This window comes from Rattus norvegicus, chromosome 13 (assembly GCF_036323735.1).
Source record: "Rattus norvegicus strain BN/NHsdMcwi chromosome 13, GRCr8, whole genome shotgun sequence".
Classification (NCBI taxonomy): domain Eukaryota; kingdom Metazoa; phylum Chordata; class Mammalia; order Rodentia; family Muridae; genus Rattus; species Rattus norvegicus.
The window spans coordinates 86,075,793-86,102,120 of record NC_086031.1 but is presented as its reverse complement, the minus strand read 5'-3'; the positions used below and the strand labels follow the sequence as shown (position 1 = coordinate 86,102,120).

General features: G+C 44.1%; 1 protein-coding gene across 2 annotated transcripts; it reads left to right on the top strand.

Annotated features, from left to right (window-relative positions):
• The first annotated feature begins 4,095 nt into the window (after nucleotides 1-4,095).
• Nucleotides 4,096-24,988, top strand: Sdhc (succinate dehydrogenase complex subunit C). Of its 2 annotated transcripts, none has more exons than NM_001005534.1 (6): nucleotides 4,096-4,121; nucleotides 8,540-8,596; nucleotides 9,970-10,071; nucleotides 14,672-14,733; nucleotides 17,811-17,974; nucleotides 24,251-24,988. In NM_001005534.1, the coding sequence occupies exons 1-6, from the start codon at nucleotides 4,102-4,104 to the stop codon at nucleotides 24,353-24,355; spliced, it is 510 nt and encodes a 169-aa protein (NP_001005534.1). In that variant the 5' UTR covers nucleotides 4,096-4,101; the 3' UTR covers nucleotides 24,356-24,988. The 2 variants fall into 2 exon arrangements, with proteins under 2 accessions (NP_001005534.1, XP_063128192.1); XM_063272122.1 differs by lacking the exon at nucleotides 4,096-4,121 and adding an exon at nucleotides 6,983-7,002.
• The last annotated feature ends 1,340 nt before the right edge of the window (nucleotides 24,989-26,328 follow it).

The window sequence follows — 26,328 nt, the reverse complement described above, 5'->3', positions numbered from 1 at the left end:
TGGGGTAGAATTAGAGATGGGAAAATCAACTGTGGTATGCCTCTCTTCCTAGTGCTTGGGAGGTGGAAGCAGGAAGGTCAGGAGTTCAAAGCCAGTCGGGGCTATCAGAGACCCTCTCAACAAACAATGGGAGATGTTTGGAATGTCACATGACCGGAGTTGAGGGTTTTTTCTTTTTTATGGCTCATTTGTTTTTATGTGTAACAAATGCTTGCCTGCATGTATATGTTTCATGCGTGTGCATGCTAAGTATAGAAGCCAGAAGAAGGGATCAGCTCCCCTGGAACTGGAATGGTTGTGAATTCCCTTGTGAGTGTTAGGAGTGAACCCAGAAGAACAGCAAGTACTCTTAACCTCTGAGCCATCTCCCTAGGCCCTAGTTTTCTGTTTGTTTTTTTCCCTCCTCACTACCACAAATTATGCAGATGAGCTGATTTTAAGACGAATCTACCAAACAAAATCTTTTGGATGTATCCAGTGTCCTGCCTCTTTTTCTTGCCTCCTTGGGATCATCGGAAATGACCATGATTTTCGTTAAAAGTGCCACTCTCTCGTCTCCTCTCCTCTCCCGTGCTTCTCTTACTTCAGATCATTGCGTTATACTGTTCATCTTTAAAGAAACTGTTGATAAAGAGCTTGGCTCGCTGAGAGTGGTAGTGTATGCCTTTAATCCCAAGACTCAGGAGAGAGAGGCAAGCATTCTCGGGAGTTTGTGGCCAGTCTGGCCTACATAGTGAGCTCCAGGATAGCCAGGGCTATAAAGAGAAAACCTGTCTCAAACAATTACATAAAAGAGTCCAGATTAAGGTTTGACGTCTGAGTTTCTGCTTTCTTTCTTTAGATTTATTTATTTTGCTTTATGTGCTCCACTGTTTTGCCTGCCTGCCTGCCTGCCTGTCTGTCTGTCTGTCTGTCTGTCTGTCTGTCTGTCTGTCTGTGTATTTGGAGTCCTCTGGTGCTGGAGTTATGTATGTGGGTGCTGGACACTGATCCTGGGTTCTCTGCGAGAACAGCAAGTGCTAAGCCACTGAGTCATCTCTCCAGCCCCATGGTCTGAATTTCAATGTGATTTATTTCCATCAGCTATAGTGTAGGTTATGGAGGTTGACTGCAGTGACCATTGATTGCTTAAGTCAAGTTTATCTATCTATCTATCTATCTATCTATCTATCTATCTATCTATCTATAATGTATATATACAAACACATATACATATACACACATGTATATATACACATATAATGTGTACACAAACACAAACACACACACACACACACACACACACACATACATACAGTTTTGATTGGCCTGGAGCTGTGGTGACCTTTTTCCTGCCTTCTGAGTGCTGGGATTATATGGCACCACCTACCACACCCAGCTTGGCCCTGCTTATGAGACATTATAGGCACATCCGTGTGAAGCCATCAGTCTCTTAATACCTTCCATGCATCTCAGATCATAGTTCTTGTGAGTTTCATGGTTAGCGCCAGGATTCTGGTAATGGAACAGTAAAGAGAGGCTGAATTATAAATTCTATGGACAAAACTGTCACCAGCAAATGTTTATAGCATGCTGTAATCAATATCCTCACTTAACTTCACTTCCTTCCATTTTTCTTTTTTTTTTTTTTTCTGGTTCTTTTTTTTCGGAGCTGGGGACCGAACCCAGGGCCTTGTGCTTCCTAGGTAAGCGCTCTACCACTGAGCTAAATCCCCAGCCCCCCTTCCATTTCTCTTTATCTAGCCACTTCTCTTAGCTATAGCTTGTTTTGGAGGCGTGCAGATTCTCTCCCCACTTTCCCAATCCCTGCTAGCTTTCCACTTGCTATATAAACCAGGGATGATCTTCAACTTGATTTTATTATAGGTCCTGAGTGCTGGGATTATAGGTGTGCATTACTCTGTCTGATTTTATGTAGTGCTGGGACTAGAATCCAAGACTTAGTGCATACTAGGCAAGCATTCTATCTGAGCTATATCCCCAGGTTTACTACTTTTTTTTTCTTTTCTATTTTTCGGAGCTGGGGACCGAAACCAGGGCCTTGCGATTGCTAGGCAAGCGCTCTACCACTGAGCTAAATCCCCAACCCCGGTTTACTACTTTTTATATTTGTTTCTTTACTGACATTGCTAAGGCTATAAACTTATTCAAGTGGACAGGTCAAGGTGTTCTTATATCTTTGAATTTCCTGTCGGACTTTCACAGATCGGCAAAAAAGCCAATAGTACATATATGCTAAATAAAACTGTTCAAGACCTGAGTGATGGGACTGGAGAGGTGGCTCAGCAGTTAAGAAGACTAACCTCTTCCAGAGCATGAAGATTTGATTCCCAGCACCCACATGGCAGCTCACAGATCTGGAACTCCAGTTGGGGGGGGGACTGGCGCCCTCTTCTGGTCTCTCGGAGCACCAAGCACACATGTGGTGCACATACATACAAGCTAGCAGAACACCCATTAAAAAAAGAGCTAAGTTGGAGGCTGGAGAGATGGCTCAGTGGTTAAGAGCACCAACTGCTCTTCCGGAGGTCCTGAGTTCAATTCCCAGCAATCATATGGTTAGAGAGGGTTGGAACAAGGCTGGGAAGGAGGTCAGGAGCAGAAAGCTGGATTTACTAGAATGACTTTCTACTGACTGCTTACTAAACTTTTAAAAGCTGTTTTGTTTTTTATGTCGTTTTGTTTTATATTTCCTGTCTCTGGAGACTGACTTCAAACTCATGACCCTCTTACCTCAGCCCCCTAAGTGCTGGAATTATAGGCACAGCCACTGCTCCCAGCATGAAACTCATTTTTTTGAGGTAGCTGGTACTGAGTCGTGTTACATCCATCTTGAAGATCACAAAACACTGCAAAAAAAGATTCTTGCACTGAATAGAGAGGACGAGAGAACCTCTAAGGTCGCTTCTAGTCCTGAAAGTCTACAAAGTGCTTTCTTTGTCTAACATTACAGAAATGCAAAATAATATTATTCATTTGCTGAAGGGGGAATAAAGCAAATTTGTGCTATTTAAATCCTGAAAAGAAAAAGGCAGGAGAGTGCTAGAGTGCTAAATATAAATGGAATCTGAATATTAATACAATCAAAAGATTTGCTACAGAATAAGAGTTGCTCTGGGCTGCCCCCCTTTATTCTTTCACTCTCTGCCTTGCCACCCCTCAGCGCCCAGGGTCAGGAACTTTGACATTCTATTTCATTCCTCTCTTGCTCACTTTCTTTCCTCAGTTGAGGCACTCTGCAACTGATTTCTGTACTTGGATTCCTCAAAACCGTGGCTATACAGTATATATAAATCAAAGTGGGTTCTCCTCCACACCCCTAGGTTCTTGTGACTGTGGGTGTCACCCACATATCACTGAAAAAGAAACAAAGGAGCGTTGTCTTTGGCCAGTGGGAGTTTGGTTCATGCTGCAGCTCAAGCCCTGGAACTGCCAGGCCTAAAGAAAGGAGGTGGACAGAAAGGATGCCAACCTTGAAAATGATGGTGGAAGGCCCTCTGACAGCCTGCCCTACACTCCCTACTGCCCAAATTGGGGTACAGTGTGCTTATCTTGCTGGGGATATGGCTTAAAGGTACAGTGCTTGCCTAATATCTCTATAGGGCTGAAGAATCGTGAGGAGGCCCCGAGTTCAGAGGAAAGCCAAAGGAGCTTTTTCCTTGGGTGTCTCAGCCAGCTAACTCAGGATTTTTTTAGGACAACTTGGAAGGAGGGGCTTGAAGTGAGCCTCTGAAATCCTCCGGGAATAAGCCGGCGAAGCCAACTGCTATCTGGTAGAGCGAGCCCTACAAAATAAACACGCAGGCAGGTAAATGCACTAACTAATCACTCGGCGATTTTTGTCAAAACTTAGACAAACGACGCTAGAAACTGGAGCGAGAGAGGAAAACCGAAGAGCCGAAAAACAAAATCAAAGGAACAAGCAAACAAAAAGAGGAACCGTCTACAAACAGCGAACTGAATAACCAAGAGGAGGTTCCAGCCTAGAAATTCTAAGGTGTCACATGACAGCGTCCCCCGCCCCGGCCCGCTCCGCCGCCCAAAGGGAGGGTTACGCGGGGGCGGGGCGTTGGGTCACTTCCGTCCAGGCCGGAACTCAAGATGGCTGCGCTCTTGCTGAGGTGACTTTAGCCTGGGGCTGGGAGTTCGTTCCCGTTACTCTTGGGGAGCCTGAATTGGTCCCTCAGTGGGTAACAGTGGGGTGTGCCCTGCGGGAACAGGGAAAGGACCTGTGGTGTGCAGGCCGGGTCCCTGGGATCTTAGCACCCTCTCTTCCCCCCGGCAGAGAGCCTCGGAAAGGCTTAGAGGTCACTCTGTGTAGCCGAGTGGCGCGGCTGTCATTGTTTCTGTCTCGCCCACGTCTAAAGCCTCTTCGCAAACTGCTCTTGTGGCCCCACCCAGGTCCGAGCCTCAATCCTAGGCCTACAATTTTGGGGGAGGGGGGATTTAGCGATTGTAGGGGGAGGGGCTCCTTGGAGCACCTAGTCTGTGCTTTTAACTCCTGGCAGCTCTACGGCTGGCAGCCTGTGGAGACTGTCAGGCTTCCTAATGCATCCCTCCCATGCCAAGGTCAAGAATAACCTCCACAGTGGGGCTTTTAATGCTGCCCAAGAAATCATCATCCACTTTGGTTTTGGTTTAATTTTGGTTTAGCGGGCTGTTGGGGTGGGTCTCACCGCCCTTATATAAAGTGTTAATTTTCTGTCCAGAGAAATAGCTTAGATTTTCTTTTGTTCTGAATTCCCAGAGCCTTTATCGTTGTAAGGGCTAGTGACATTTCTGATACAAATCCCAATACACTTTTGTGCCAGTCCTATTTTTGGAAATTATTTGTTATGGAAAGTTAGCTTCAGTGCTTTTGAGATTCCAGACCCTGAGTCTCCCAAATATGTTTTCATTTCTCTTTCCACTTCTGTCGTGCAGTATAAAAATAGAGGGATTCTGTTTAGTTTTTCTTTGTAAAAGTGAGTCTTTGGGAGTTTGGATTGGTTATCTTTTTTTTTTAAGCTTTTTAAAAATTTTTACTTTTTTTTTTTAATGTGTTATACACTGTAGCTGTCTTCACACACACCAGAAGAGGGCATCAGACCCCATTACAGATGGTTGTAAATCACCATATGGTTGCTGGGATTTGAACTCAGGACCTCTGGAAGAGCAGTCAGTTCTCTTAACCGCTGAACCATCTCCCCAGCCCCTGGATTGGCTATTTTTATCCTTCATTTTTATCTTGCTGTGCATCCTCATAGCCATAGCACAGGTCCAGGTTTTCAGAGCTGCATCTTTCATTCCTAATTTTGACCGTAGTTGAATGCTTTCAAATTCTATGATGTAACACATCACATTTGATGGTGAAGGTTAGGGCGTATTGAGTCAATGATGAACATTTAGCTTAAAATGATCATATTGGTTCTAGACATTTATTTTAGGAGTTTCGGGATTAGTGTGGAGAGTCTTCATCTCTGGGTTCTTCTTGGATCTAGTCAGTCTCAGATCGAAACTATTTGAAAAGCCGATCACAAAAAGCAGTTTGAGTGTGCAACCTGCCAAGCATTGCACTGAGTCTGTGTGAGTGGAACTGTAGGTATGCCCTGGTCATTCAGGTACTCTGCCATCCCAGCCCTCAGAATTGTTTGCTTCACCTTCTGTCCTCCTGCAGGCTTGTGATTGGTTGTATCTACAAGTAACTCTTTTCTTATTTCTGTGTATGGATTGCATGCACATAGGTAGCTCCTCCCACCCCATTATCTTAAACCATAGAGTGTAAGATAAGGAACATTTACATTGTAGTGGGGACTATAAGTAATACAGAAATTGCTGGAAGTATAGGAGAATGTGCACGGGGCATATGTAAATGCCACACCAGGTGAAAACATAAACGACTCAGCTGCTTGTGGAGACTCACACCACTCACCTCAGACTTAGACTGAGACAGGAGGGGTGCTAAGGTGGAAACCAGCCCGAGCTAGATAGTGAGTTGCTGGCCAGCCTGGGCCATAGAGTGTGATATCATCCCAAACCAAACTCTTGCTTCTAGCTCTAACCTTTTATAATTTTGTTCACTTTTCTTTAGTAAGGGTGTAGGTGGGTGCACATTTGCTATGGCTTGTGTGTAGGGGTCAGAGGACAATTGTGAATCCCAAGGGTCTAGCTCAGGTTGCCCCGCTTGGTGGCAAGTACCTTTTCTCTCTGAACCATCTCACTGGCTCCCAGCTGTAACATGTTAAGCTCCATCTCCAGGGTAGAGAGTTTCAGAGTTTCCAGTTTCACATGAAAGGCAAGGATAGGTAAGTACTTCCATATTTCAAAAGAGGCTGTCAGGTTTGTAGAGCTCGTGTCTGTAGGGTCTTGTGCAAGGCTTGCACTGGTATTTGGGAAACAATAGCCCAGAGAGCGTGCATAGATTCCAACCCACATGTGCAAACTCTCGCTGGGCAGCGGAGTGCCTGGGCCTAGCTCGGCGTGAGGAATGGGTGCCCTGCAACTTCAGAGACAGTTCAGCCGATGCAAAGAGCTTTGTTCCCACTTCTTTCAGACAGCCCTGGGTACACAATGTCTGCATTCACCTCTTGCCTACAAAGGGAAGGGGAGAGCTGAAGAAGGGCGGCTGGTTGGATTTTCCCCTTCTGTAATGGGCCCCTCTCGTGTGCTAGAGTAACGTAGAAGGCTCTTGAAATGATTGTGTGTCTAGTATCATGAACCCATTGAGAAGATGGTTGGATCTTTTGTTGTTTCTGTGTAGCCCTGGATGTCCTGGAACTCACACTGTACATCAGGCTGGCCTCAAACTCACAGAGATCCACCTGCCTCTATCTCTGAGAGCTGGGATTAAATGTGTGTGCCACCAAGCTCAGATTCTTAGATCCCAATGAGCTCTTATATCTCCTCAATGTCTTATACATTAATGAATAACTAGTTACATAGAATTTACATAGGTATTTTCACTTTCAGAATTTCACCGTGGTCACTTTGCTGAGTGCTTTAGACATCTTGACTGGAATTATGGTATTAAAGAGTGTGTGTGTGTGTGTGTGTGTGTGTGTGTGTGTGTTTCACTTTCCTTTTTGGTTTTTGGACAAGGCATTAAATATAGCCCTAGCTAGTCTGGAAATTGCTGTTTAGACCAGGATGGCCTTGAATTTACAGCAGTCTTCCTGTGTCTTGCCTCTTAAGATTACCTAAGTTCCACCCCAGAATCCAATGGTGGAAGGAGAGAACCAACTCTTCACAAGTTGTTGTCTGATCCCCACATGTGTGTTGTGGCATGCACCATCCCATACAAAATAAAGTGTAATTTAAATGATTTTAAATTAATTTTTTCGTGCGTACGGGTGTTTTGCCTGCATGTATGTTCATGTATCAAGTACATGCTGGTTCCTTCAGAGTCCAGAAAAGGGCAATGGGTTTTCTGGAACTGCCGTATAGATGGTCGTGAACACATGTAGTTGCTGGAATCGATCCCTAGTCCCCTGGGAAGCAGCCAGTGCTGTTAACCACTGGGCCATCTCTCCAGCCCCTATAATTTTTTTTTTAATAGCAACTTTTAGGTAGAAAACAGTTTTCTTTTGTGTGGAAATGGTAAAGAATCTTTGCTTTTTCCTGATTTTTTTTTTTTTTTTACTATTATATGAGAAGCTTTGTGACTTGAAGTTTACCTCTGTATCTTAAGTTGATGGTAACTTTTTAATTTTTAAAAAGTATTAACTATTATTATTGCCGCATGTGCTTATGTGTACGTACTGTGTGCACATGTGTCGGTCAGAGGAGAACTTTGTAGAGTTGGTCCTCTTCTACCTTTAAGTAGGTTTTTCGGGATAGAACTCAGGTTACATTTATGTAGAGTGCTTTTATCCCCTGAGCCATCTCCCCAGCTTCAGACTCAGTTGGTAGTTTTTGAAATCACCTAGGTAATCTTAGGGTTGTCCACCTCAGATGCCTTGTTCCTCACATTTTGATTCGTCCATTGGGTCAGGTCTCTGCTATGCATAAACTAAGTGCTTCTCATTACTCGTTCTGAATTTTTGTTTTTGCAGTGCTGGAAATGTAACCCAAAGCCTCACCAAGCATAGCACTATGCCACTGAACTGTTGAAACCCCTCCCCCTTTATTAAACACTTGTGTTTTATTTAACCACTTCCTGTAAGACGTAGCTTAAACAAACAACAACAATGACACAAAGTGCGTCCTGAAGAGAAACATGGAATCCTCCCTCACACTGGGAGGCGGAAGCAGCTTAGCTGCATAGTAAGTGTGACGCTGGCCTAAAACACAGACGATTTGTTTCTCTTTAATATTGTTGGCTTCATTTTTTCACCTTGTATTCATTTAAAATATTGTTTGTGCCGGGTAGTGGTGGAAACACCCACCACTTTGGGAAGCAGAGGCAGGTGAATCTCTGTAAGTGCAAAGCCAGCCAGGGCTACACAGAGCAGCCCTGTCTCACAGGATAAAAACATAACTAACAACAATAATCCGGTAAACAAAGGAGGGGAGGCTGGTGCTGGTGCTGGTCTCTAAATTTGCACTCTTGAATCTCTTGCAGACACATCGGCCGCCATTGCCTCCGAGCCCACCTTAGTTCTCAGCTCTGTATCAGAAAGTAAGTCAAATCTGGGACTGTTTTATTAACATTGTCTTCCTTATGAGAAGACAGGAGAAGGCCGTGTGTGGTGGTACATGCCTGCAGAGGCAGGTGGATCTCTGGCAGTTAGAAGCCAGCCTGGTCTATAGAGGGAATTCCAAGACAGCCAGGACTACATAGTAAACCCTGTATCAAAGCAAACAAACAGGCCCTTAATTTAAGTAGTTTCAGGACTTAGTTCTTATATTTTTTTCCTACTAAATATTTATTCCTAGTTGTTGATATCAACAATTGCCTTCAATAACTTTTTAAAAGGTTTTATCTTGGAAATATATACCTTATACTTTCAGAAAATATATAAGAACAGTGCTATTTGGTTCCGTTGATTTTTGTTGTTCTTTGGGTTTGTACTCCTGGCTGTCCTGGAACTTGCTGTGTAGACCAGGCCAGCCTCGAACCTCAGCGATCCACCTGTCTCTGCCTCCAAGGGTGGGACTGAAGGCACTGGCCACCAAGCCCAGCACGCACTTTTGATTTTTTTTTTTTTTTTTTTCCTTCGGAGCTGGGGACCGAACCCAGGGCCTTGCGCTTCCTAGGTAAGCGCTCTACCACTGAGCTAAATCCCCAGCCCCCGCACTTTTGATTTTTATGTTGGTTTTATTGTTCTGTTTTCTGAGGTAAGTCTTTTTTTTTTTTTTTTTTTTGGTTCTGTTTTTCGGAGCTGGGGACCGAACCCAGGGCCTTGCGCTTCCTAGGCAAGCGCTCTACCACTGAGCTAAATCCCCAACTCCCTGAGGTAAGTCTTGAAGTCTTATACAGCATACTGTTGGTCTTAAGTGCCCCTTCTCTGTAAGCCTCTGTGCTGCCATCTAGACATTCACTGCCATACAGGGTACTGTGCACCTTTCATCCAGATTCAACACTTATTAACATTGTCATTTGCTTATGTGACCGTATACTTATACAAGCATAATCATTAAATTTAGTAAATTAACTGATGAATGCTTATCTGATACACAGTTGATTAGTGTGTGTTTGGTGGGGCTCATGGGTGTGCAGGTGGAGGTGAGAAGACATTGTATGAGATTTGGTTTTACCCACAGAACAGTCTTGCAGATCCAGCAATACCCTTTTAAAAAAGACATTTTCAGTGACTGGAGAGCACAGGGTAAGAGCATGTCCTGCTTTTGCAGAGGACCCGAATCAGTTCCTAGCACCCATACTAGGCAGCTAACAACTGCTATTACTCTAGGAGATCCAACACCCTCTTCAGGCCTCAGCACTAAGACACACACATATATACACATAACTAAAAATAAAATAAAACTTTAGAGCATACTTTTTGCTGTGTAGAATCTGTGCTTTAGTCCTGTTTGAACCTTTTGTTTTAGTGCTGCTCCTTTGGGAACCACAGCTAAGGAAGAAATGGCACGGTTCTGGAATAAGAACACGAGTTCCAACCGTCCTGTCTCTCCCCATTTGACTATCTACAGGTAAGGGCTCTGGAGCTGGATGGGCTGGAGTTGCCCTTATTTTGCTAAGTATTGGGAGTACAGTACATGGGAGCAGTGGGCTGGCCAAGAAAGATGGCATCGGGTACATTAGCATCCAGCTTCTTAACCTGGGTTGTTGATGTAAAGGATTTCTGAATGCACAGCTGCCAAAAATATCATTGAAAAGCAAGCAGGTTGGGGTTGGGAATTTAGCTCAGTGGTAGAGCGCTTGCCTAGCAAGTGCAAGGCCCTGGGTTCGGTCCCCTGCTCCAAAAAAAAAAAAAAAAAAAAAAAAAGAAAAGAAAAGAAAAGAAAAGCAAGCAGGTTGTGTGTCTGAGGCATTTCCTGTATTGCTTGCCTGTGTTACGTACACGGCACGCACACTTTATATTGTGCATTGCCATCACACTACACAACACTAAATGCTGTCTGTGACACCTCTGCTCACATTTGAGTCTATGGTATGTATATTTTTTTTAATCGAGGTGTTTTTTACTCTTACAGAAGCCTAATGGTTTAACTGTAGAGAACAGTGACTTTTAGTACATCTCTACTGTGATTCCTCAGCGTATAAGTATCAAGCTCTCACAACATTGGAGTATTATGCTAGAGTGTTTGCTCTTAAAAATCACCGTTTGAGGACTGGGTGGCGACACACGCCTTTAATCCTAGCATTTGGGAGGCAGAGGTAGGCAGATCTCTGAGATTTCAGGCCAACCTGCTCTACAGAGTGAGTTTCAGGACAGCCAGGGCAATGCATAGAGACTCTGCCTCAGGGAAAAATTGTTGTTTGAGGCTGACCATAGTGGCACATGTATACATATGTGGAGTGTTGAAGCAGGAGGATCAACCTCAGTTAAATAGCAAATTCAAGGCCAGCTTGAACTATAAGACAAATGTATACTTTTACACTTCTATTAGAGAAATGGCTCTTCCCATTAAACTAAGTTATCAGGCTGAGAAGATGGTTCAATAGGTTGAGGTTCTTGCCACTAAGCACAATGACTTAAGTTTGATCCTCTGGTGGAAGGAAAGAACTGACCCCCTAGGGTTCAACTCTGACCTGCATTTTGTGTATCATGGTACACTAAATTAATAAATGAAATATTTTAAAATAAATAAACATGTCAACAGAGGCTGCATTCTTTTCCTTTGGCTGTAGGAAAATCTGTAGTTTCTAGCTTCTGGGAGCCGCTTACACTGCTTGGCTTTGTGCCTTACTAATTTATTTATTGGTGTTTTAGACAGGACCTTATATAGCTCAGGCTGACTTCAGACTCAGTATGTAGTTGAGATGGCCTTGAATAAATAAATAAACCCTAGCTTGGCAAAGCATCATGAGCCTTGCTACCTTTCAAATACTGAGATTACAGGTTGAGCACCACCACAGTTGTCTTTTTTTTTTTTTTTAATTTATTTATTTACTTTATGTATGAGTACACCATATCTGTTTTCACACACACCGGAAGAGGGCATCAGATCCCATTACAGATGGTTGTGAGCCACCATGTGGTTGCTGGGAATTGAACTCAGGACCTCTGGAAGAGCAGTCAGTGCTCTTAACCACTGAGCCATCTCTCCAGCCCCATAGTTGTCTTTTTGAACATGCCCTTTGGATTTCTTTCTTTCTGTAGGGCAAACTTGCTTTCTTTCAAGGATTCCTATTTTACACAAAACTTACACTTTTTATAGTCATTGTTTCTTCTGATGTTCAAGTTGTAGCTGTGGCTATAGGGAGTTCTTCAGTATGGGACCAGTGTTGGGGTGCTAGTCTTCAGTATGGGACCAGTGTTGGGGTGCTAGTCTTCAGTATGGGACCAGTGTTGGGGTGCTAGTCTTCAGTATAGGACCAGTGTTGGGGTGCTAGTCTTCAGTATGGGACCAGTGTTGGGGTGCTAGTCTTCAGTATGGGACCAGTGTTGGGGTGCTAGATGTGCTCATTGTTACGAGAACATTAACTGTAGGTCCTCTCCTTGGATAGAGCTAACTAAATTCACAATCACCTCCCCCACGCACATGAGTATATGGTTATGTATGTACTTATACATACATATCTTTTCATCTCTTATTTTCAGAAATAGAAGTGCAAGCTGATTTTGTTTATGTCTTCTAAGAAAATCCCTGCAGATCTTTTTAAAAATTAAAAGTAAATAAATAAACACTAGCTCAGCAAAGCATCTTGAGCCTTGTTACCCTCTTTGCTTGGGTTCCTGCCAGGGGATACTGGCCATTTTTTTAGCCACCTCCACAAATACCACAACCCTTTGAGATTTTTTTCCCAGCTCAGATTCCAGAAATAATTTTAATTGCAGAAATTGGACATTGTACTCTAACAGAAGGAGGTTAGTAAGTGATCTTAGTATTCTATAGTGAAATGTTTTACAAGATGAATGGTGAGACCCTGTCTCAAAAAGTGAGGAAGGAAGACAGATGGTTTGGGGAGGGGTAGGATCACAATGTATAGGCATAAGTTTTTTGCAACCTATTTTTAATAAGGGTTCAACCTCTCCTCTAGCCCACCACCCAGCAGAAGTAGAAAAGTTATTGGGATGTAGGAGAAGTGGACCTGTTTAGCAATAGTTCTTTGAGAGTGAGGTTGATCTTTGGCAGCAGTTCAGTCCTGTAGCAAACATCAAATACAATTCAGCAGCTGCAGACCAGTCCTCTCAGCAGGCAGACACCAGGCAGTTGTAGTTCAATCCTGAGGAAACCTCCAGACTTGCCAACCGGTGTAAGGCGAGGCCACAGAAGGGGCAGCTGCTGCAGGAACCTCATGAGAAGTTACTGGGCGATTTCTCTCAGTGTTGGAGTTACCACAAGTTGAGCTCAACAATGCTATGTAAGGTGAACCAATACATGCGTGTCGTTAGCAAAGAAAACCAGGGCTCAGTGCTCATCTCCCACTGTCTGTGGGGTCATATTTATACTCCTTCATCAAGCGTCCTTTCATGTGTCTGCCGTAGCCAAACATTCCTTCACCTGTGTCTGCTTCAGAAAAACATCCTTTCACCTCTGTGCCCCAGCAAAACAGCATTTGACATAACTAACTTTCCAAGGAACTAGAAGTTTCCACTTCAACAGTGATGGAGAAAATCCCAAATAAATGTAGCCTTTCTTCATAATTCATTTGAAGAAAATAACATTAGGTCCATTTATGGAAGTTTGCATGAAAAAAAGAAATGGCAGGAGACATGGAGCTATTTCCCAAATAATATGTCAAGAAAAGTGTCTGAAGTAGCTAATGTCATACTTTTCCTGTTCCTTTGTTTTCTGAAACAGAGTCCTGTTTGGTTGAGACTGTCCTTGAACTCTTTTAAGATTGATGTCTGTCTGTCTGTCTCACGGTGTAGCTCAGAGCTTACAGGTGTGAGTCACCACAACCAGCGCAATTGCTTTCTAGTTGTCCTCCCTCTAACTGATCCTCATATGGCGACCCCGGTGAAAGGATTTTGAATTGTAGTGCTTTTACTTCACGTACAGAGTTCTCTGCTCTTACAGAAGCTTAATGGTTTAATCACAGTATTTGCTTTCTGTTTTAACAGTAGCAAGTATTTGGTTTGGTAAAGTCAGGGATAACTTTTAAAAGAATTTTTTTATTTCTGTGTATAAGTATTTTGTCTGCATGCATATATGTATACCACCTGCATGCTCTCTGCCCACAGAGGCCGGCTGGGTTACAGACTGTTGGGAGCCATGTCATGGGCGCTTAGAACTGATCCTCTGACCCTTGCGAGAGAAGCAGGTGTTCTTAACTGCTGAACAATTTCTGCAGCCCTAAGAGATATTTTATTTTTAGTTGTGTATTTGTTTATTTACTTACTTACTTCTGTTTTGTTTTTTGAGCTAGTGTTTTTCTGTGTAGCTCTGGATGTCCTGGAACTCACTCTGTAGACCAGGCTGGCCTACAACTCAGAGATCCTCCTGCCTCTGCCTCCCAAGTGCTAGGATTAAAGGTGTGTGCCACCACTGCCTGGCTTTGAGATACTTTTTAAATAAATAATTTTTCTTCTTTTTTGCAGTGGAGTAAACCCAGGGCAACATGCATGATATCAGTCTCTGAGCTGTGTACTCAGCCAAATTTTTTACTTTCAAATTAGAAAGTGAAAATAAGAATATGAAAGTTAGGTGAGGTTTTCTTGTTTTTAAGGATTTATTTTATGTGTATGAGTGTTTTTGCCTGCGTGTATTTGTATACGCCAAATGTGTGCCTGGTCTCTCAGAGGTTAGAACAAGTGTCAGGTCCCCAGAATTGCAGTGACAGCTGTGAGCCACCATACAGGTGCTGGGAATCTAATCTAACCCAGTGCTTCTGCAAGAGTAACAAGTGCTCTTACCATGAAGCTGTCTCTCCAGCTCCAGCCGTTTTTTTTGGTCTTGATTTTTGTTTTTTTGGGTTTTTTTGTTGTTGTTCTTTTTTTTGGAGCTGGGGACCGAACCCAGGGCCTTGCGCTTCCTAGGTAAGCGCTCTACCACTGAGCTAAATCCCCAGCCCCCGATTTTTGTTTTTAAATTATGTCATCCTAAAAACAAAACAGAAACAAAATCAGAAAGCTTTGTCACCCTTTCCTTGTTAAGATTGTCTTTGCATGTCTCTTCGTAGGTGGTCTCTTCCCATGGCAATGTCTGTTTGCCACCGAGGCTCTGGGATAGCCATGAGTGGAGGTATGTATGCGAGTTATACACACATGTGGACAGGCACACACGCGTCTTTGAAGAACTGCTTTTACTGACTCTTCTCCCTGCCTCCTCCTTTGCACACCAGCAACATGGTTGAAATGAGTACGAGTCCTTAAAGCTTTACTTTTTTTTCTTTCTTTTTTGGTTTTAATTTTTTTCAGTTGGTCCTGTAGATGGTCTCTCTGTAGCTCAACCTGGCCCCAAACTCAGAGATCCATCAATCTTTGCCTCCCAAGTGCTGGGACTAAAGGCATGTGCCACCACTGCCTGGTTCCCGTTAAGCTTTTTATTAATTCATTCCTTTAATAATTAATTGAATCCCTATGTTCTTACTAACCACAGTAACACTTAATATTCTTGTAGAGGACTGGGGTTTGGTTTGGTTCCTAGGGTAGCTCACAACCATCTGTAATTATAGTTCTGGGGACCCATTACCCTCTTCTGGCTTCCATGGGCACCAGCCACACAATTGGTACACATACACATGTGCAGTTACAACCCATACACGTACAACAAAATACAAACAAATCTTTTAAAAGTATTAAAAAAGAAAAAAACAATCAAAAACAAAACCAGGTTTAAAAAAAATACATCAAGAATTCCCAGCTAGTCATGGTAGTACATGCTTTTATTTTTAATTATTTATTTTTATTTTATGTACATTGGTCTTCTTCCTGCTTATGTGTGTGTGCGAGTGTCAGATCCCCTAGGACTGGAGATACAGGCAGTCTTGAGCTGCCATGTGGGTGCTGGGAATTGAACCCAGGTCCTTTGGAAGAGCAGTCGGTGCTTTTAACTGCTGAGTCATCTCTACAGCCTGGTGGTACATCCTTTAAATCCCAGCACTCAGGAGGCAAAGGCAGGGCAATCTCTGTGAGGAGGCCAGCCTGATCTACATAAACAGAGTTGTTTTGTCCTTCAAGATTCCCTAGATCATCATTCTTCTCACCTGTGATATCTCCTTATGATGGGGAATTTAATTAGCTGCATATACTTCTCTGCATATAGGCTGTGGTGACCACCGTTTATATTAGTGATTAGCTAATCTTTGAAATCTCGAAAAGGTCTGCTCATTTATAGTTTAAATCTTGTTCTCGGTTGGGGATTTAGCTCAGTGGTAGAGTGCTTGCCTAGCAAGCGCAAGGCCCTGGGTTCGGTCCTCAGCTCCGGAAAAAAAAAAAAAAAAACTTGTTCTCAGCCCTCTGTACAGTACATTGTGAGTACCTTGTTTTGGTGTCTGCATTGCCAAGATGGAAATATATGGGGAAATGGTCAACAGAAGAGGATGTGCTGACAAGTACTTTACTGTACGTCAGTATGTCAGTGCGTCAGTGTGTGCTTACTCCAGGGTCTGAGGAAGATGGGAAGGAAGCAGATGGTCTGAGCATGTCACAGTGATTAGTGTAACACCGCTGGAGATAAAGATAACAGGCTGCTTCCAACCTAGGATTTGATGATCTCTTGGGTCACTTTCCCAGGGTTCTTCTAGAGGCTTCATTTTTATTGCAGGGCTCTCTAGGAAGAAGTGTCTGAGAGTTTATGGCAGCTCTGAGAAGAGGCAGAACAGTTGCTGACAGTCACACAGCCCTCCAGAGCACTTTACAGGCAGACAGCCTGCAGGACTGGTCCAGGCAGCCGAGCAAAGGCACCATCAGCATTTTCTGGGATTCAGGGGGGCAGCCTTGCCTGCTGTGCATTGTTTGCTACTCTGGCACCCAGGTTCTAAGAGGGGCCAGAGGGGGTGTCTCTGACCTATTGGATGCCAGAGGGACATGTAGGAAGTCTCAGATGAATTTCCTAGGTATTTTCACACATGGCTAACTTGGGACTCTCATAGCCCAGGCTGGCCTCAGACTTAGCAGTCTTCCTGATTCTGACAGAGCAGCAGGGTGACCTGAGCTGTCAGGTAAGGTTTGTTTTTATTTTAGTTGTGAGAGATAGTAAAAAGGAGAATAGTGCCTCGTTTTGCAACCTCATGTTACCATCAGAGTCCTAGTAGCTTGCCCTCCAGTATAAACTTCTTCCTGGTGCTGGAGATTGGAGATCAAACCCAGAACCACATCCATGGTAGGCAAGCGCTCTCCTGCTGACCCACACCATTAGGCCTCTCACTAGAGCATGAGACACAGATCTGAACACGAGTTTACATTTTTCTATTCCTTTAAAGATTTTGTGTGTGTGTCTCTGTGTGTGTATACATGTGTGCCAAATGTATAGGTACTTATAGAGCCAGGTTCCCTTGACGTGCCCTGTGTAGTCCTGGGACTCTATATATACTAGACTGGCCTCAAAAAGAACTCTGCCTGCCTCTGCCTCCTGAGTGCCGGGATCCAAGGCCTGCTCACCACCCCCGGCAGAACTGAACTTCAAACCCTCCTCTATCTCCCCTGTGCTGGGATGATAGGCATGTATAACCACACATGTTTTGTTTTGTTAATTATTGTTACATTTATAAGTATTTTGCCTGTATGTATATCTATCTACCATGTGCATGCCTCATCTCTGAATTGGCCAGAAGGCATCGGCTCCCCTAGAGATGGCGTTACAGGTGGTATGAACATTAACATGAACTTGGTATGAACTTGGGTGCTGGAAAATGAGCCCCGGGTGCTCTGGGAGTGAAGCTGCTACTCTTAACTATTGAGCTACACGCTTTATAAAGTATATTTTTATTATTTTTAATGATGTGTATAGATTTGTAGGGTATGTACACATGCATACAGGTGTTCTCCAAGGCTGGAGGTGTGTGATTCCCCTGGAGTGGGAATTACAGGTGGTATGAGCTCTTCAGTGTGCTCTCTTGGGAACCAAACTCAGGTTCTCTCCAACATCAGTGTGCACCGGTAACAGAGGAGTCACCTCTCTGGACCCTTATGCGTGGTTTTATGTGGTACTAGATTTCAAACCCAGGGTTTATATATTTTGGCAAGTGAAGTACATCCCCAACCTAAATTTTCTATTTTAAAGTGGTTTAGGATCATATCAGGTATCAAGAACAGTCATAGAACCCAGTTAATACATTGCATTCTTTGTAATTGATAGCTACATGTTCTCTCCCTCAGGGGTCTCTCTTTTTGGCCTGTCGGCACTGCTGCTTCCTGGGAACTTTGAGTCGTATCTGATGCTTGTGAAGTCCCTGTGTTTGGGGCCAGCGCTGATCCATGCAGCCAAGTTCGTGCTTGTCTTTCCTCTCATGTACCACTCATTGAATGGGGTCCGACACTTGGTGAGTCATTTGTGGGTAGCGGCGAGCAGGCGGGAGGACTGGGAGGGTGCCCTCCCTTGTTTCTGAGCTTAGTGTTCTTTGACCTTTTCATACCCTCCCATCCCCCTCTTTTTGATGCTAGGGTCACTGAACCAAGGCCTTATCTGGGCTGTACCTTTGAGCTAGCCTCTAACCTTAGAGCTAGTCTTTGTTCGCTGAGACAGCCTCTCACTACATAGCTCTGGAGGGCCTGGAACATTCTATCCTCCTGACTCTGCATCCCAGGGGCTAGAATTATGAGGAGAGACCACATATAGCCTAACCTTATTTGACTATCTGTTTTAATTTTGTTTATTAATGTTTTATTCTGTGTGTATGTGTGTGTGTGTCTGTGTGTGTGTGTGAGTGTGTGTGTTTCTGGGCACTGAAATCAACTTGCCTTTTCCTGAGCCATCTTGCCAGCCCTCCAGTACTATTCTTAAGGCTAATTGTACTGGATTGCATTGAAATCCTTTTGGAGAAAGCTAAACAAGGTTTCTCTTGCATTCCTTTATGAGTGTGGGTTAGGTCAGTACTGAAAGGGATTAGTGTGAACTTTCCCACTTTCAAGAGAATATCATGAGTAAAAGACCCCTGAGACCGGGGCTGGCAAAGAAGACATACCGATAGTTAATGTGAGTTGGTGCCTGTCTTTGGTCAAGCATGGAAATCTCATTATGAGTGAGGTAAGCAGCTACTGCTCTCAGTGTGACAGCCTTCCTAACCCGAGTGACGAGTCTGTCAGACTCCAGTGTGCTGACTTTGGTTTCCTCTCTGACTTATCAATAAGTAACTGGAGAAAATGAGAGCAGGCGCAGGTTAGGCACTGAGGACCCTGGGGGTGGTGGTGGGGTGATGGTGGTGGTGGTGGTGGTGGGGGTGGGGGTGGGGGTGGGGGTGGGGGTGGGGTGATGGTTTGTTAGTGTGGCACTGGGAATTGAACCCAGGACCTTGTGTGTGCCTGACAGGTATTGTACTACATGTACCGTATAGCTATATCCCTGTCCTTTTAAACCTTTACCACTTTAAAATTTTATTTTGTTTTTGAATATGTTGTCTCTGTATGTATGTGCACCATGTATATACTTAGTACCTGTGGAAGCCAGGAGAGGAAGTGGCTGTGACACCTTGTGTGCTGGGGCACACCTGCAGCCTCTAGAACAGGCAGTGAGCTGTCTGTCTCTCCAGCCTCAACCTACCCTCAACCCCCAGAAGGGCTCATGTAGTCAAGATTGGCTTCAGATTCACTATTTAGACAAGAATGATCTTGAAATTTTTTTAATAGTACACTTTAATGAGAATATATGTTCAAAACAGCATAAATATTACAGTGAAGGAACTGTGCAGGAAGCAGCTTGTGAAAGTAAAAGTTTGTTATTTGGTTGATTTCTCAATGTATCATCCAATATAAAGCCAGTTTTTGTTTTTTGTTTTTGTTTTTTTTAAGATTTTTTGATTATATGAGTACACCATAGCTGTCTTCACACCAGAAGAGGGCATCAGATCTGATTACAGATGGTTGTGAGCCACCATGTGGTTGCTGGGATTTGAACTCAGGACCTTTGGAAGAGCAGTCAGTGCTTTTTTTTTCTGGAGCTGGGGACTGAACCCAGGGCCTTGCGCTTGCTAGGCAAGTGCTCTACCACTGAGCTAAATCCCCAACCCCAGTCAGTGCTCTTAACCACTGAGCCATCTCTCCAGCCCATAAAGCCAGTTTTAAGGGCAGACCTTGAAATTCGTATTCTCCTGCCTCTAACTCAGTTGCCAACTGCTGGGATTATAAGTGAGCGCTACCATTTTTGGCTTTTGAGACAGGGGCTCATAGAACCTAGGTGTGCCCGAGGCTGGCTTTGAGCACACCTACATTACTGTTGTATTTCAGACAGGACTTCACTGTGTTGCCCAGGCTTGCTGGAACCAGGCGGGCCTCAAGTTCCCTGTCCTCCTGCCTTGCTCCCTCAGTAACTGCCATTACATTCCTGAGCCTCCAGTCTTGACTAGGTTCTAAATTCAGATCTTGGAGTCGGGAATATGGTAGTCAGCTGAAAACTGTTCACGTTGCCTCCTACATTGATTTTAACACTACATGGTGCTACTTCAAATTGAGGCTAGGCCTTGGGACCTTTCCCAGCATCACATAGTAAGTGTGTGTGTGTGTGTGTGTGGCCCGGGGGGGAGGGGTGACGGTGCTAGTGACGGTGACAGCATGCTGCCACATAATTTGGACCCAAACTCTCAAAGGCAGAGGCAGGAAAATCTTTCATTTCAAAGCCAGACTGGTCTATATAGCAGATTTCAGATCAGAAACTCTGTCTTAAGCAAGCCCCCGACAGCAGCAGCAAATGAGTCAGCACTTGGAGAGGAGGTTACAAGTTCAAGGCTGTCTCTGCTCTTATAATAAGCTTCAGGCTGCGCTTGGCTACGTGAAATTCAGTTTGTGTTTTGCCTTCTTTTTTCTTATTTTTTTTTTTAAAGATAGTCTTTCATGGAGGCTTTGCCTCAAACTGGCTGTATATAGAAAGATGACCTCGAACTCCTGATTCTCCTGCTTCTGCCTCGAATTCTGTAGTTAACAACTTATACCAACACACCCAGTTCTTCTCTTTAAGGACCTAGTTTTATTTTATGTACATTGAGTGTTTTGGCTGCATGTGTGTTAGTATATTGTATATGTGCCTGGTACCCACAGAGTCTAGAGGAGGAGGTAAATACCCTAGAATTAGGTTAGAAATGGGAGTCAGCCAGTGCTCCTAACCACCGAACCATCTCTCCAGCACCAGCTCAGAAGGAATTAAAGCTTGGTCAGACCTGCCTTGGGGTCAGAGCATTTTAAGAGTTCATATTTGTGACCCACTAGTCCTGTATCCTTCTTCAAGAAGGAACTAAAGTGTATTTTTTTCCAGTCTTCCATTATTTCTGAACACAAGCAAAATGTCGGTTGCATGCTTTTGCCTTAGTTTGACCTTTTATAGCCTCCACATCAGAGCCAACCTTAGAGACAGACATTCTCTGAATTCCAGTCTGGTCCAATAGACAGTTGAGTGAGGAGAAAAAGCAAGAGCTAAATGATCTATTAAATTAAGTGTATTTATCAAGTGTTCCCCGGAGCAGTGTTCAGTTTGATTTGAAGTGACTGATTCCTGAGGGAGACAGTGGAGAGAAAAGGCAGTTTTATTAATGGCTTTTGACTCCGCAGAACAAAGCTTGGTAACGAGAATCAGCTGAAGGCTTGACATCCTGGCTCAGACAGACACTTCTTTCTGTTAGTATTTGTCTTACACAGAGTTGGACTTGGGGGTCATTTGGCAGTCTTAGAACTCAGGCTTTTTGCCCTGGTTCCTGCCTATTATGGTAGTCTCTGTGGGATAAATTAGGCACCTAAAGGCTTTACTTAAGCCCAAACTCTGCTTTTATGTTTTTTTCTTCTGCCAAGTACTAGCTCTGGGTATAGGTCAGGCTTTGATGAAATTGTGCTCTTAACAGTTGCCTGGCTGGAAGGTATGATTGGGTGAAGGAAAATGGTGTGGTGGGTTATAAAGAAGACATAGGATCCCCCCCACTGTGACCTCCTTTCCCCGAGACTGGGGTTCTTTTGTAGCTTTGACTGTCCTGGAACTCACTCTGTAGACCAGGCTGGCCTCAGATTCACAGAGACTCATCTGTCTCAGCCTCCCAAGTGCTGGGGGAGGTAGGGCCTTTGACCTCCCTTCTGGAGGCTTCTCCTATCACTGCTACCCAGACTCAGTGTCTTATAAGCACTGAGCAAGGAGCTCTTTGTGCAGTCTGCCTAATACTTCATGTAATCTGGGGAGAGACTAATGAGGGTATCTGGATTTTTTTTCTGGGTTCCCCCAAATCTCTCTGCAGTGATTCCTAGTTCAGTCTGTTTTCAGTTAGATTGTGGGGTTCACATGTTCATATATGTGAGGCTGCTGTGTGTGATACGTACAAACCTGAACACTGCTTTTTGCCCTAAAGTTGTGGTTCTCAACCTTCCCAATGCTGCAACCCTTTAGTATGCTCCAACCCCAACCATAGAACTATTTCTGCTACTTCACAACTTTAGTTTTGTTACTGTTATGAATCATAACATAGTGTCTGGTATATAGGATATATGAAATGCAACCCCAAAGGGGTCACAGCCCACAAGGTGAGAACTGCCCTTGAGTATGCATATCCTTAGAGGGTAAGAGTCTAGTGTTTGGGTTTGTTTGTTTTGCTCTCAGTGCTGAAGGTCTACCTCCGTACATACAAGGCAAGTTTTTATGACCCAATATATACAAACCCCCATTCTTAGTGTTTGTAAAAATGTGCCCTTTAACTCAGTGGGTAGACAATCCACTTACTGGATTGATACCAAAAAAATTAAAAAATAAAAAAGACTGGAAAGGAATTTAGTAGAATAGAAAATACATAGCATAGCATAGCCTGCATTAGTAATGGCAAATATTTTTATTATGTTTCATACGTATATACACATTTCTACGAGGCTCCAGTTTAGAGGATGTTTTTGAATGAGATTGTAATAAAAAGGTTTTGAGCTAGGCATGGTTGTAAATGCCCAGAATCCTGGCTGTTTAGGAACCCGAGATGGGAGGATCCTGTCCGTGAGCCGGGGAATTTGAGTGTTTCCTAGGTCAATAGAGTAAAGTCCTGGATGGGAGAGGATGAAAAGCAAAGAGAACATAGAAAGTTAGATTCTGCTTGGGTGGTGGCGCAAACCTTCTCAGTACTCAGGAGGCAGAAGCAGGCAAATCTCTGTGAGTTTGAGGCCAGCCTGGTCTACAGAGTTCCAAAGACAGCTAGGGCTAAATAGGGAAACCCTGTCTCAAAAACAAACAAACAAACAAACAAACAAACAAAAAAAAAAAAACAGCAAAAAAAGGAAAACCAGAGCTGAATAGCTCAGCAGTTAAGAGAACTGGCTGCTCTCCTAGAAGACAGGTTAAAGTCCCAGCACCCACATGACAGCTTAAAACTATCTGTAACTCCAGTTCCAGGGAACCTTCAAACATACATACAAGTAAAACACCAACGCACATAAAATAATTTTTAAAAATCATTACAAACAAACAAAAAAGCTAGGCATGGCGGCACACACCTTTAATCTCAGCACTTGAGAGGCAGAGGCAGGTAGAGTTCTATGAGTTCAAAGCCAGCCTGGTCTACAAAGCAAGTTCTAGGACCTTACATGGAGAAACCCTGATTTCAAAAACCAAACAAACAAACAAACAAAAAGATAGAGTTCTTAGAGGGAGATTCAGCTCAGTACTTGCCTAGCATTTATAAAGCCCTGGGTTTGATCCTCAGTACCGCTGAGAAGGGAAGGTGGAGGCAGGAGAATCAGAAGTTCAAGGTTTTTCTTGGCTATCTGATGAGTTCAAAACCTGCTTGGGAACTATGAGATCCTGTCTCCAAAGAGCAAGGAAGGAATTGATGTTAGGTCCCAGAAGTATTCTCCAATTTATCAGACCTTGAGGACGATCTCATTGAAGAAGAATTCTGTGATTGACTCTACTATGCATGCATATTCCCTTTGGAGATTCACAGGCTGTGTTAGTAAAGTGCTTACGAAGCTTGCAGTCGTAACCACAGAACTTTAACCACATCCACATAATGCCCTACACGATGCAGAAATATGTTTGGTCCAGACATGATGAACACCTGTAATCCCAGAACTTAGGAAATTTAGGCAGGAGGATCTTGAGTTGAATCCATCCTGGGATACATGATGAACTCTATGCTAATTTGCATGACATAACAAGATCCCTCCCACCCTTAACCCCCAGCTGAGAACTGAACCCAGGGCCTTGGGCTTGCTAGGCAAGTGCTCACTGAGTTAAATCCCCAACCATGTAACCAGATTCTATTTCAGAAAACAGAACTATGTTTTGGAGGAATACCTTTCCAGAAACTGATCTAGATGTGCTGTGACGTGGGGAGAGGAGGTTATATCTGTACAGTCTGGAAGCTTTTGTGTGGATGGCCTTTGGCATTCTGGAGAGTAGTCACCATCACTACCACAGGAGAGGACTTGGTTTTCAGTCCCTGGGAATGGGTGGTAAGATCACATTGAGACTTTGAGAAGTGTGAAACTGGGGCATAGGGATATGGTGCTTCTCTCTGGAACCACAAAAAATGGGAGGTACCTAACTGTCCAGTAGGTAGAACATTCTGAGACAGGAGTTGTCAGAGTGACTAGGGTTCTAATTGCTGAAAATAAGAATATAAAAACTTTCCCCTCTTTTTTTTCTACAGATGTGGGACCTAGGGAAAGGCCTGTCGATTTCCCAGGTCCAGTTGTCTGGAGTGACGGTCTTGGTTCTTGCAGTGCTGTCCTCTGCAGGACTGGCAGCCATATGAAGAGCTGGGATTCCCACATCCGTCCTGTGCATCATCACACTGATCTCTATTCCTGTTTGTCACTCCTCCCTCCAGCCACCAAGGTTCTCCTGATTTGTTTAGATGTCATGTGCTTCCGATCCCCTGGGGGCACAGTAGAGAAGCTTACAGAACTGTAATAGTAGAAAGAATCCTTTTCCCTAGGCCTAGGAGCCCTCATTCCTCTCCACTTTTGACTCTGATTTGTGCTGAGGGTCAGCTTTGTGCTGCTTCTTGCTGAGACAGTGGAAACAATGCCAGTTCTGTGGCTGCCCTGAGTGCCACTGCCTGTGGGCTGCAGGCTTAAAGGACACTTCTGTTCATTGGTCAGCTCAGGGCCTTTAGCACCCACACAGCGTGACTGAGAGAAGAGAAATGGAGGTGGAGGGGATCATCCTGCCCAGCTAGAGGGAGATAAAGAGCAGCGTGGATCTTGGGAGCTCATGCTTGGGGGAAAGACAGACAGCTTTCCATGTATGAGGAAGATCAAAAAAAAATTGTATTAAGATTGTTTCATTTTTCATTTCTAGGAACATACACCTTTAATGTCATTTTTTCTAATCTAAATTCATGTACCATCTTTCTTTGGAAATGATTAAAGTACTACTCATTTTATGTTTGCCTCTTTGAAATTTAGTGACAGTAGGTAGAAAGGGTCTAATTTCTGTCCCATCCTTTAGATTTTGGACATTTACGCCCTCCGGTATGACATTTCCCAGGAGAGAAATAGTTTGCCCAACAACTGACCACAGGAAAAATTGAGGTAATCACATCCAGGTAGTCGAGAGATTTTGGAGAGAAGAACAATCAGAAGGCAGTTAAGCACATCGAGAGTTCTGAGATTTCACAGGGTCACATCCCACCCTGTGGATGGTGGCTATTTACTTCAGCAGATTATTTGGTCATGGACACCTAGTACCCCTGGACACCTCTACCTTAGCTAAGAGCTAAGTAGGTCTGGGGGATGGGGGAAGTAGTAGAGATTTTTTTTTTTCGGAGCTGGGGACCGAACCCAGGGCCTTGTGCTTGCTAGGCAAGTGCTCTACCACTGAGCTAAATCCCCAACCCGAGAATTTTTAAAAGCAGGGCAGGATTGGGGGTCTCAGAATTCTAGAAAATATATACAATGGGAAAACTTGCTACTTTAACCCTCTCGAGACCCTGAATCTTAGCAGGAGTGCTTTGTCTGTGGTGCTAGGGATCAAAGCCAGGTCCTTGTACATGGTAGCAAGCACTGCAGCACTAGACAAGTTCCCCAGCCAGGAGTGCTCTTCTGATAAACTGCCAACGCTGGAGTCAGAGCTCCTTCTTGAGACTGGAGATTTGGTCCCATGATAGTATGCACAAGACCCATGTTCAGTTCCCACCACCAAGGAGAGCACGACTCCAAGAGATCCGTCAAAGCACTGATTGAAGAATGATTGCTTAATGGCAGTTAAGCAAGGCAACGTGAACCCAAATGGATGGCAGCAGAGGTGGGGTGGGCCCAGGTCGGGCTAGGTTGGGGCCTGTTTCATTAGTCTCTTGAAATCTTTTGAGAAAGGGACTTACCATGTACCTCCAACTGGCCTGAAACCCTTACCCAGACAACCCTCCAGTAGTCTGATCTTGCTTCTGCCTCCACAGTACATGATACCACCACCCTCAGCCCTCAGCCATTTCTCTTCCTGATCCCAAGTAGTGTTTGACGTCAAGCAATGATCACTCCCCACTTTCCTCTAGATAGGCCCTGGCAAGTCTTCTGCTAGGAATTCAACCTAGAGTCCCATTCGTGCTAGGCAGGCACTGGGACAGGCCTCACCAAGTACCCAAACTGGCCCAGATAGGCCTTGAACTGATGCATACCTGCTTCAGCCTCCCAAGTAGCTGGAATTACAGGACTAGGCTTCCACAGCTCACCATGCTGTGCAGTTCCTCCAGCGTCAATCATCTGTCTGGAATCAGGTTGTCCTTTG